Source organism: Archocentrus centrarchus, chromosome 18 (assembly GCF_007364275.1).
Source record: "Archocentrus centrarchus isolate MPI-CPG fArcCen1 chromosome 18, fArcCen1, whole genome shotgun sequence".
Classification (NCBI taxonomy): Eukaryota; Metazoa; Chordata; class Actinopteri; order Cichliformes; family Cichlidae; genus Archocentrus; species Archocentrus centrarchus.
The window spans coordinates 15,396,976-15,408,969 of record NC_044363.1 but is presented as its reverse complement, the minus strand read 5'-3'; the positions used below and the strand labels follow the sequence as shown (position 1 = coordinate 15,408,969).

The 11,994-nt window shown below is 38.3% G+C and overlaps 1 protein-coding gene across 2 annotated transcripts; it reads left to right on the top strand.

Annotated features, from left to right (window-relative positions):
- Window positions 1-3,440: 3,440 nt before the first annotated feature.
- On the top strand, window positions 3,441-11,672 carry LOC115797321 (E3 ubiquitin-protein ligase TRIM39-like). Of its 2 annotated transcripts, XM_030753874.1 has the most exons (9): window positions 3,441-3,620; window positions 5,435-6,027; window positions 6,846-6,941; window positions 8,898-9,131; window positions 9,322-9,469; window positions 9,591-9,617; window positions 10,155-10,330; window positions 10,415-10,806; window positions 11,549-11,672. In XM_030753874.1, exons 2-8 carry the CDS (start codon window positions 5,446-5,448, stop codon window positions 10,784-10,786), a joined length of 1,635 nt encoding a protein of 544 aa, XP_030609734.1. In that variant the 5' UTR covers window positions 3,441-3,620; window positions 5,435-5,445; the 3' UTR covers window positions 10,787-10,806; window positions 11,549-11,672. The 2 variants fall into 2 exon arrangements, with proteins under 2 accessions (XP_030609734.1, XP_030609733.1); XM_030753873.1 differs by lacking the exon at window positions 11,549-11,672 and having other exon boundaries at window positions 10,415-11,460.
- Window positions 11,673-11,994: the final 322 nt, after the last annotated feature.

The following is an 11,994-nucleotide window of genomic DNA, read 5'->3' as shown; positions in this document are numbered from 1 at the left end:
GACAGATTCATGTGTACAACAACATGCCTGTAAGATTTGGGAAAAGGGGGGAACTCCCAAGAAGCTGCTTTAGCTTATACAGGGACCCCAAGAACAAAAAACATTACATTACAAGAACAATACAGTTAATCCATACCCCCACACTAAGATCAAGTCAGAACATTATTATTTCACATCCTCCACATATGCTCGTACATTCCCTTACCTGGTATCACACATTGTTATTGTTTGAACATGATATTGCACTTATCAAACCTTATCACATTGATTGTTTTCATACTTTTTACAGCCGTATTCAAAAAGCACAAATAAAAAAAAGAAAAATCAGTGTATTCGAGGTGACAAATTCATCTTTATACTTTTTATCCAGATATTGTCAAGAAATTAAATTAACAAAAAAAGTTTATAAATATATACTGATTTTTATATCCGGTTTTCTTATGCAGTCATTTGAGTTTGTCTGAGTATAATGTTGTAACAGTTCATCTTTCAAAAGTTTCTTAAATATCTTTAGAGAAGATGATTTTTTTAATTGTGCTGTTAATTTCATTCCAGATCTCCAGACCTTTGCATGTGATGTTAAAGCTCGTGCATTTCATTTTGCATTTTTTTTTCCCCCTTCAGCTGATTTTTCCTTCTAGGATTGTGTTCGTGGGTTGGGTAGATTGTGGGAATAAGTTGGCAAAGTCTGTGTTTTGCAGATATGATTTTGAGTGCTCTGATAGTACTGGATTGGTGTTGAAATATCATAATTAATGTTGCTCTAGGACTGCAACTTGAGGAAAAACATCAAATAAAACATCAACAAATCTGTAATGGCAAAAATTGCAGCTACAGTTCCTCCACTGGCCACTTGAGGCTGCTTCTAAAAGTGAGTCATTCCCCTGAGACTCCCATGTTAAAATTTACAGCAGAAATAAAAGGAAAGGAAATCTGAAACTGCTGGCTAAGACCAAACATAGATTTGGTAAAATAATTCACATTGGCAGTAATGACACCTGGTTAAATCAAGCAGATGTCACTAAAGTTCAATATTGAATCGGTGTGTATGTAGTGGACAAGAAATTTGATTCTGCTTAGTTTCATAATTTTGTTCCTTTTACCTCACATTTTATTATTGTTTTGACTGTGTTGCTGTGTAGAATATGTAGTAGAAATGCAGAGCTGAGGAGTAAGTGTTGTGCCTGAATTGATTGTGCACTGACCCACTGGTAATGCCTTAGGATTTCAGCAGGGGAAACCGCACCCTCACTCAATACAGACGAGTGAAGGCATGAGCGGCGTGTCAACCTCTTCATTTATCTGACACTATTCCCCTTCTTTAAGGGCACAACATGTAACATTGTCAAAACAATCGTAGACTCTGTAGTTTTCTCTGGACCCTCCTCTATCGGACCAGGAGCGACACATTTAGTTGCACATTCTCCTTAAAAGACTCATATTAAAATGTGAGTTTGAATATGAGCTGTGACTCGGTAATAATGCGTAATGAACTAGTTGTTTTATGTGTGATAGCAGTTGTCTGATAATTGCAGCCACTACCTGAACATCTGGATCAGCAAATAAAAATTTGCCAGTTTTGGGTTTGGATTCAAATTTTGCTACCAAGACCTGAAATCATTTGAAGGAGGTGACTACTGTAACTCTCCTCTCCTCTCCTCTCCTCTCCTCTCCTCTCCTCTCCTCTCCTCTCCTCTCCTCTCCTCTCCTCTCCTCTCCTCTCCTCTCCTCTCAGCAGCATCCCATCACCTCAGTGCTCGCTTCCTAACCTCAGAAGAAGCAGGCTTAGGTCCTTGTTGAGGGGACATTAATAGCTGTAGCTTCTTACTTAAATTGAAGTGAAATCTATAATCAATACATTATTCTTAACTTTAACTTAACTTCTAACATTAAACACTTGATTACAAAGTGGTGTTACTTTTCTCTCACTCACTCTAGCAATTTTCAACGTGCTCTCAAGTGACGAGCCTTTCATGTGAATGCTTTGCTTAACAAAAAAGAGAGCAAGATTAAAAATGACGTGGAGCTCCCTCAAGGCTTTGCAAATCTTGATATTTGAATATTATCAGCTTCAAAAACATTCCATAACAGAGGACCAAGAGGACCAAATTTCTAACCCAACTCTTTTACATCTATGGTTATGCTGATCAACACAATATGGAATAAATGACTTTATTATGCTGTAGTGTTTAGTACCATGTAGATTCAATTTGTGCACCCAATGTGTCATCACTGCTCTGTGCGCCCCTGCCTTTCAGCAACTGTTGTCGTGAGCACGCCTGCAGGCTCCTAAAATTCAGGAGCACAACATGTTGCTCTGCACCCGCTTTTTCACAAAAAAGTGATCGCAGTGAGACGTGACAGGAGACACCAATGATAATTTTTACTTAATGGATGTACAGTCATACCTGAATGGGTGCATTTTGCATTTAATGTGAAAGTTTGAAGACTTGCTTCTGTCTTGCACACTTAATCCAGAGGTGGGCATATAGAGAGATATTTAGTAGTTCAGTGGGTAATATCACACTGAAAAAAATACCCTATTACAAGCAAACATTATGGGGTTATTATGTCTCATGCATTACTTACTGCAATGTTACATCAGTATTTACTGTTGTGGCTTTGTGTGGCATAATTTAAGCAGTTTGTAGTGTAAAATTTCATCATAGTAGTCAAATATTATAGCCAAAATATGGTCCATATCAAATAATTAAATAGAAATGTAGAAAACAGTGACATTGGAGATGCTGGAAAGATGAAATGCACACCATCTCTTCAACAATGATGAATACATTAGCAACCCTACTTGTAAAAGGTACATAAGATACTTTATCACTTCTTCTGCATGAAACAGTCATGCAGATTAAATCATAAAAGTGCCCAGTAGCTGAAATTATAGGAGTTTAAACTGAAATGGAGTACAAGAAGCAAGCTTCATGAATGTATGCCACTCAATACATTTCTGCTAAAGTAGGGGCCTGCACTTTAAAACGGCTCCATCACATGATCACTAATCTGAAAATAGGCTCAAACCAGCAGGTTTGGGTCCAGATTTTATTTGCAGGCACAGTGGATGAAAAACAGCAACTGTGGCTCCATTTAAAAGATTAGACTAACCAGCCTTCCCTGTGCACTCATCTATTCTTCCTCATGGCTTTCAATCAAGTGTATCTATGAAAGCTGAATGTGTCCCTTTTATCACGCACTGCACTGCAGCATTCCTCGTGTCTGAGGCCTCCCAGTGTGTTATGAGAGGAAAATGTTGAACCATTGGACTTAAAACACCACACCCATGAGGTAAATACACTTCTTCCTAGTATGAAAGCTATCATTATGTGCACTTAAAGTTTGTGCTAAACATGCATGTTCAAGCGGTGTGTAGCTAATGCTGGGTTGTGCTGTGAATGCTGCTGTTTCAAGATTAGGAAGTAAAGAGAAACCAGAGCAGGGCTCAGGAGAGAGAGGGCTGGGCTGATGAATAACTGTGGTGAAGTTATATTTTCCTGTTTAACAGCTAGACCTGTTATCTATTCATAACCATTTATGAAGCAGGAGTCACCTGTTCTGCTGTCAGTGAGGACACGGGAGTGGCCAGACAGCTTCTACCACAGGAGAAAGCTGTAAGTATGAACAGAAAAGGTTTGAACTGTCTTTTTTTTTTTTTTTAAACTGTTGGGCTTTTAAATATATCTGTGTAAACAACACAAATGGATTCAAAAGAGGAACAGCACATATGCACTGAGCTGTTTGAATAGCTGGCTCGCTGCACAAAGCAAAACCTTGAGTATTCAGTCATTTCCTTCAGTAACAAAAAAGTGTAAAATGTTGCCAGATATTTACTAGTTACTTCTGTTTGTAATGTAATATGCTTTATTTCTACCTCTTAAAAAAAACTTAAGCTTCTTCCTCCTTTGTTTTGTAACTTTCAGGGTTGTTAAATCCCTCACTAACTCCCAGATCAGCTTGTTCCAAATATGTAATAAATCTTTATGATTGGAAGTTTGGAATGACTGAACTAGTTAGATCTGTATATGGCCATAAAGCCTTCACTGCAAGTTTGTGTATGTTTAAAGGAGGAGATTTTGGCATAAAATGCTTGTTTGTTCTTAGATTAATCTTAACTTATTTGTCTAGTGACTACATAGCAGTTGTCAAACTTAGCTCAGCATAAAGAATTGAAAAGAAAGGGGGTAAAAAGTTGGCTGTGGATGCCTGTGGTTTGGCTTTTCTCCAGGAGCTGCTTTCCTGACACACTCACAAGTGGGTCAGAGCAGGGAAGTGTGTCAATTCCTCTGGTTTCAAAGAAATCCGTTTGTATAGAACTCTATGGGTAAATGACCCGACCTCTCACTGGATCTATGACCTCAGTAAACCTTTTCCTGATTAGTTTATGGTTTTAGTTACCAGACTTATTTATTACAATTGAACTGAAGTGAATTTTATTGATATAGCACCAAATCACAACAAACAGTTGCCAAAAGGCACTTTATAGGGAGTTTTTCCTACCCACTCTTGCCTAGTGCTTGCTCATAGAGGGTAGTTTTGATTGTTGGGTTTTCTCTGTAATTATTATATTATCTTTACCTTACAATATAAAGCACCATGAGGCAACTGTTTGTTTTGATTTGGTGCTATAAAAATAAAAAATTTAATTGAAATGAGAAATAACATAGACCAAAAACAAACAAACATCCATTTTATTACTCAGAACATTTAAGCAACACATTTAACACCTTTCTTCAGAATAAAATGAATAGAATAAATATTGCTTTGCCTGACTTGTCAGAGTTACTGCTCATAAATGCCATAAATCATTCACCTTGAGGGACCTTTCACATGTCTTTTCACAGTCTTGCATGCATAATAAAACATTATGAAACACTTGGCTTATTACAAATGTCTTCTTGGGTTACATTGCTGCTTTTATGCTTTGTGAAACTGTATCTATGAGCTCTGGAAGGACTGTGTTTTTGTAGCAAGCAGTTATAATTTCATCTCTGATATTTGAGTGTGGGATTTTTCATTTGTAGCACACTAGATTGTTGGTGCGCTGGTGTCATTAACTTATTATTATATTATCGGAATAATGTGTGGAAAGAATGGGTGTGTTTGTTCTGTATTTAACTTAGGTAAGAAAACAATGACTCATTCATTAAGCATACTGAACAGCACTGGGTTTATGGAGCCTGAATTTCAAGAAGCGCATGCTTCTACATATTTACACTGCTACACACACAAGCAGAAGTTGCAAAAGTGTTGGACATTTGTTTGTAGATTTCTTTTTTCTACCTCAAGCATTTATATGGTAGTGGTTTTGGATACAAACAAAATGTTTTAATGAGCTCTCTCTACTATCATGACAGTCAGAAATTTGCATTTACTTCTTCTGTAAAGGATCTGCCTGCAGCTTATCATCTGACTTCCCCATTTACAGTTCTGCAGGTCATGGCCTCCAACATGTTACCAGAAAAGCAGTTCTACTGCCCTGTCTGTGTGCAGGTGTTCACAGACCCAGTGACCACTCCCTGTGGACACAACTTCTGTCAAACCTGCATCAAGAGCAAGTGGGACAACAGTGATGTCTGCCAGTGCCCCACCTGTGACAGATCATTCCCTTCAAGGCCCGAAATAAACATAAACATAGCTTTCAAAGAGCTGGCAGACACATTTAAACAGATGATAGTCTGCTCATCAGCTGCACCGTTGTCTGCAGCCCAACCGGGCGAGGTGGTGTGTGACGTCTGCGCCGCCACGTCCCGGCAGGTGAAAGCACTGAAGTCCTGCCTGGTGTGTCTGACGTCGTACTGTGAAGCCCATCTGGAGCCTCACCAGAGGGTTGGCACCCTGAAGCTGCACAAGCTCATGGAGCCCGTGAAGAACCTGGAGGACAGGATGTGTAAGAAGCACGAGCGGCTGCTGGAGATGTTCTGCAGAGATGAGCAGAAGTGTGTGTGCCACTTTTGCACTGAGACTGAGCACAGAGATCATCAGGTTGTTTCCGTAGAGGACGAGAGCGTGGAGAGGAAGGTGTGTGGTGCACTCTCTAAACTGTATTCAGTTAGAACATTTTCAAAGGTTATATTTATTTATCTGCAGTTCCTCTTGTATGTACTTTGTTTTTGACCATGTCTACTTTCAAGCTTAGTTTTTCGAGTTCTCAATGAGACAGCCTGTTGAAATAATGGAATTCTAATAATAATTGTTAGGGTAGATGCATGGGTTTCTGAAGGCCAAAACTGATATATGCTTGCATGGCATTGGCATGATTTTTTATACATATGGTCTTTGCAGATTTTGAGATACAATATTGTACCATAACACGAGCTCTCCTGACAAACAAGGTGCCGTATATCATGCTCATTGCTGTATTGTTGTATAAAATTAGTTGTGGACACTAGGATTAGGCTCCTTTTTGGTTAATGAGATAACTTGTACATACTGTACATAGAAAACCATTAGTGCCTGGGTAGCACATTGGTGGAGTAGGCGACCACATATATATGCCATATTGAGGTGCGGGCGGTGCGGGTTTGAGTCCCGCACCACCAGTTTGTTGCCAGTTTGCCTGTGTGTCTTCCCCTGTACCCCCTCCACCATCAGTGAAAGCCGCTGTGGCCAAAAATGTAAAAAAAAAAAAAAGGAAATTCTTAGTGTTAGCATAAGATACAGGAAAAGATTACAGTTTTCATGCTGAAATAGTCAGAGCCTTAATCTTTATCAGTGAAATCTGTTAAACAAACTACTGAATATTGTCAACTTTTGTGAGGACCCTATTTGCCTCATTCCTTGTCTACAGTCTGTACTGCAGAACTTCCTGTAGTCTGTCAACCAGTGATGTCTTTTAGGTCCAGATTAAGAAGAGCAAGGACGATTTTCAACAGATGATCCAGGAGCGACTGAAGAAAGTGGAGGAGATCAACAACTGCCTGCAGCTCAGTATGGTGAGCAGTGATGCAAACATTTCTGTTATGTGACTTGTTTGGATCTCTCTTATTGAGTTCCCGTTTTTGGTCAAAGTCAGAAATGCTTTTAGAAACTCCGACATGACATGACACTTTTACATAAACATTAGCTCTTAAATAAACAGTTTTGTTAACTCATCACTGTGAACTTGTTCTAGTTTCTATTTTATTGTTGTAATTTTATTATGATTGTTTAAAACAGGTCCATTAAGGCCGTACCTACTGCTCAGCAATATTGCTCATATGTAAACAACACGGTCGCATTATGTTTTGTACATGGTTGCCTTATGATTATAGTGATGCTACAACACATTGATATCAGCACGTTATGTAGTATGGGTACATTATGTAGAAATATTCCTGTACACCCATGAAGCTAGTTGACGTTGAAGCTAAATATACAAATGTAAAACAATGGATTACTTTTTCTAAAATAAATTACATGTTTTGGTAGTGACAAATTTTGGGAGAGGAAAGATATTACAAGATAGTTTGAAAATACAAAATGAACACTGAGTGTTCCATTACTAAAAAATGGGTCCTTTAATTATAGAGCAACAGATATCTGGTAAAAGTTTTGATAAAAGAGAAAACAAATCTCAATCAAATTCCAACTCTGAATTTGAACCAATTCAGTAAAATGGTCCATAAATAGGGACTTTATTGCATGTTCATTTGCATCTGGCAATTAAATTAGTTTCATGAAAAGGATCTAAAGTAAAGTTACTCCCTTCACTTATGGATGTGTCTCAGGTGGTAAAATAGGTTGTCTACCATGTTGTATCCTTAGGCAAGATAATGAATCTGTGTGAATGTTGGACAAAACACTCAGGTATGGATAAAAGCACTGAATGTGTGTGTGTGTGTGTGTCAGTGGAAATTACAGTAGAAAGTGCTATAAAGTACCGTCCGTGTAAGAATAAAATTCAAAAATACTTGCCTTGTAAAGGAGGCAGGGACACTGATTTCTCCAAAAGCAATGGACCAGAATAAAATGAAGCTATAGGAAAAGATATGGTCATTTTGTTTTTTTTATTTATAAATTTAAAAAGTCCAAAACATAAATCCAAATGCAAAACAGAATTTAAAAAACACAAGAAACACACAGACTGGCAACGGTACGATGAAAATGCAAAACTCAGATGAATGACATTTACTGAGGACACATGGAAAGAGTAATAAACAAAACACAAGCAATAGTCTTATAATTGGGACTCAAGAGCAATGAATATTGCAAAATCCCAAATAACTCTACAAAACTCAAAAAAGAACAATGGCTCCAAGACCCAGGGATCATGACATCAGGTCAGGTCATTTAAGTCTATGGGAAAATGGCCCTTAGCTTAATCCCCCTTTCTCTGTAAGCATGTTCCTGATCAGATTATGGACTCAGTTCCTAGTTTAAGGTCATATTGAAAACTTAAACCCATTACTAAATTATGGTCATTCAGAAGGGTCAGAAAGAACAATTCTCCAAGATATATAACACTTCTGATTGGCCCTTGGTACAATCAAATAATGCTAGGGGGATTTCAGAATTATTGGGGTTGGAACACTGGCTTGGGTGCTTTGTGTTGTATCTTAAGCTATTCTTGTGCAGTTTTTGCAGCATAATGGGGTACATAGTCCTGCTGTGGAGAAAAGAGCTATCTCGGAGTGCCTTGGGGTTCTTTAGTAATGTTTAGTTAGGCCCTTTGTATTGAAGTAACATCCATATGAACATTCCAGGATCCAGATTTTCCCAGCGGATCACTACAATACAACAGACAGCCAGTGGTTTTAATATCATGGTGGATCTGTGTATTATTAAAGTGCTTTCTGTAGGAGTTTTGAAATGCATATTGGGAAATGCAAGAAATCACAAATGGACCCATGGGAAGACAAAGATGATCAAACATCAGCAAACATAACACCTAACTTCATATTTTCATCCAGACAAGCGCAGAGAAGGAGACGAAGGAGAGCGATCGTCTCTTTATGTCTCTGGTTCACGCCATCAAAGAGAGACAAAATGAAGTCAATGGAGAGATAAAGGAGAAGGAGAAGGCAGTGGAGAGGAGGGCGGAGGAGCTCATCAGTGAGCTGCAGCAGGAAATCGCTGAGCTGCAGAGAAGAAACACTGAGATGGAGGAGCTGAAGAACACTGAGGACCACCTGCACCTCCTACAGGTTAAACTAGTGAAATAATGCAGGGCTTTAAATTAGAGTGATATTGATTACATAACTTCATTTTTTTTTTTAAATCTCATCTTTATGTGTTTGAAATATTGAATATGTGTTGTTTAGTTACAGAGTATCTAAATTAATCACAGTAACTGGCATTATTGAATTTTCTTTACTCTCTTTCCCACCGGTAAAGTGTTTGCCATCTATTACATCACCTCCACCCACCAAAGAGTGGATGGAGATCATCATACCTCCTGAGCTATGTGTGGGGACAGTGAGGAGAGCGTTGTCTCAAGTAGAAAAGACTCTGATGAATGAAATGGACAGTTTGAAGAAAGAAGGTAACATGAACATAGCAACAAGTATCAAGTATCACAACAAAAAAAAAAAAAAGATCTTATTTTTGAGTGGAGGCTTCTACTGAAAATGTCAAAACTTATCATTTTATTATGTTTCTGACAGAGATGAAGAGGATGCAGAAATATGCAGGTATGAACACACATTCAAATCCATAAATAAATAGCACTGCATTGCTTTCTTTCAAAGTTTAGGCAAACATGTTCTTTACATACAGGTATACTTGTAAAGATACTAGTAAAGACATGCCTCGAGAAGCTATCTAAAATTTGGTAGATGTTGCAAAAGCATCCATCCATCCATTTTCTTAACTTTCTTATCCAATTCAGGATTATCCCAGCTGACTTTGAATGACAGGATTCAAAACTTGAGCAGTATCCACACTGAAAGGCTTCAAAAAGTTTATCAAATTAAGCAGGAGAAAGAACTAGATCAGTACAAGAGATCTAAAAACAAAAAATTGTAAACTTTAAACACTAGAATACAGAAAAGCTAAACAGAAACACAAACTCAATATATTAACTAAGGATTCAAAAGTCAGAAATTACACAAAACTTTTGAACCACAAGAGGAAAAGACTTCTGTTAAAATTTTATTGCCTTATGCAAACTAACTGTGGTTGGTTGCAGATGTTGTATTAACTGAAGGTGTTTTCACCTTACCTTCTAGTTGACGTGGTTTTAGACCCAGACACCGCCCACCCAAACATCATCCTGACAGCTGATGGGAAGCAAGCAGGCCGTGGCGAGCTTCTGCACGTTGTTCCGGACAACCCGCAACGCTTCGACCCCGTCATCTGTGTTCTGGCCAAGCAAGGCTACATCTCGGGGAGGTTCTACTTTCAGGTGGGCTACTTTATTATAAAATCCCAGAAATGCAAAACACCTGTTTTTTAGTCTCACTAATTCTTATGTTTGATTGTTAATCAGGTTTCAGTGGGGCAAAAGACCTTCTGGGATCTGGGAGTGGTCAAAGGGTCAGTCAACAGGAAGGGTATGATCACCTCCAAGCCAGAGAATGGCTACTGGACGGTGCGTTTGAGGAGCGGCAATGAATATCGAGCTCTGGACTCCCCCTCAGTCCGTCTTTCTCTCAAGGAAAAGCCGGAGACTGTGGGAGTCTTTACAGATTACGAGGAAGGCATAGTGTCATTCTTTGATGTGGAGACCAAATCTCACATCTACACCTTTACTGGGTGCTTATTCTCTGAGAGGATCTTCCCTTTCTTCAGCCCGGGTGTTTGTGACGAAGGAAAGAACAAGGCGCCGTTGATTATCACAGCTGTCAATCATGAGGCATAGCCTTTACCTGCTTTCTGAAGGTGCAAGGGATATTTTGTTTTTACCAAACTGGAATTTAATATTAAAGCTTTTTTGGTATTTGGGTTAACAGATAAATCTGCGTTAGTATTGATATGAATGGTTACAGTGGTGCTTATTGTTAATTTATTTGTAGTTCTTATTGTAAAACCTTTTTGGACTGAATGCAAAACGTTTTCAATGGTAATTTTTTGGGAACTAACCCTGGTCCATGACAGTATAGAAGCTTTCCATTAACACATTAACCTCCTGAGACATGAGCTCTTGCTTGATATGCAATTTTTAATTTCTCCTGACTATTTGGGATTATTGGTACTGATAAGTACACAACCTAAGCTTCATCTTTGATGTTAAATTAATGACAAACGTAATGCATTTATATGCTTGTCAAAAGTATTTTACTGCAGAATCCCCCCATCTGTGATCCAGCAGCAACCTTTGGCTGTTTCCACACCTGATCTATATTTTTTTTTTATTGTATTTTTTATTATTCTGCACGAATGTTTCATGGTGATAACAAATTCATCACAATAATACAAGTACATGTACTTGAGTCAAGCCATCTGCATTTTTACTGGTGCTTATGTGCTGTTTCTTGTTAATTAACTAAAAAAAAAAAGAGAGAGATGTGAAAATGGCGTGACTATCTGTTTTGATCAGTGTTTTGTGGCGATTTGTTTTTTAAATAAACTTTTGCATCAGCCCCAGCAGAACTCTGTCTTTACATGTGCTTTGCATTCACAGAACTCTTTGAAGAGACCATGAATGGCTCACTGATGCAGGAGGACCTATCTGCCCTCTGTGAGAGGGAGGGAACTTCTGAGTTATGGCCTCCTGCCTCAGATATGAAAATATGCTTAAAAGACAGACGTATAATAAGTCATTGTCTCTGCAGCCTAATCAGCTTTTATGGCTACTTGGCAGGTGTGTAACAAATGAAAAATATTCAAACTTTCTTATCGTGTAAGTTTGTTATGGGAAACTTACTGCTCACAAAAGCATTTAGTATTTCAGTGCATTTGTTACTACATGATGGATGTAAATGCAATTGCTCTTAAGAAAAATATGAACTATTTTGCTGCTAAAGGCTCCACTACACAGTTACATCGTTGCCAGTTTAAGCAGTTGTTCTTGTTTGAGGTTTTGTCCTTTTTTTAAGGTCTTTACCTTACAGTATAAAGCGCCTTGAG

Excerpts from the sequence above, each read along its gene's own strand:
- LOC115797321 (XM_030753874.1), top strand. The coding sequence starts at position 5,446 with ATGGCCTCCAACATGTTACCAGAAAAGCAGTTCTACTGCCCTGTCTGT. Across the intron at positions 9,618-10,154 it reads GAGGATGCAGAAATATGCAG|TTGACGTGGTTTTAGACCCA; the intron begins GTATGAACACAC and ends CTTACCTTCTAG. Across the intron at positions 10,331-10,414 it reads CGGGGAGGTTCTACTTTCAG|GTTTCAGTGGGGCAAAAGAC; the intron begins GTGGGCTACTTT and ends ATTGTTAATCAG.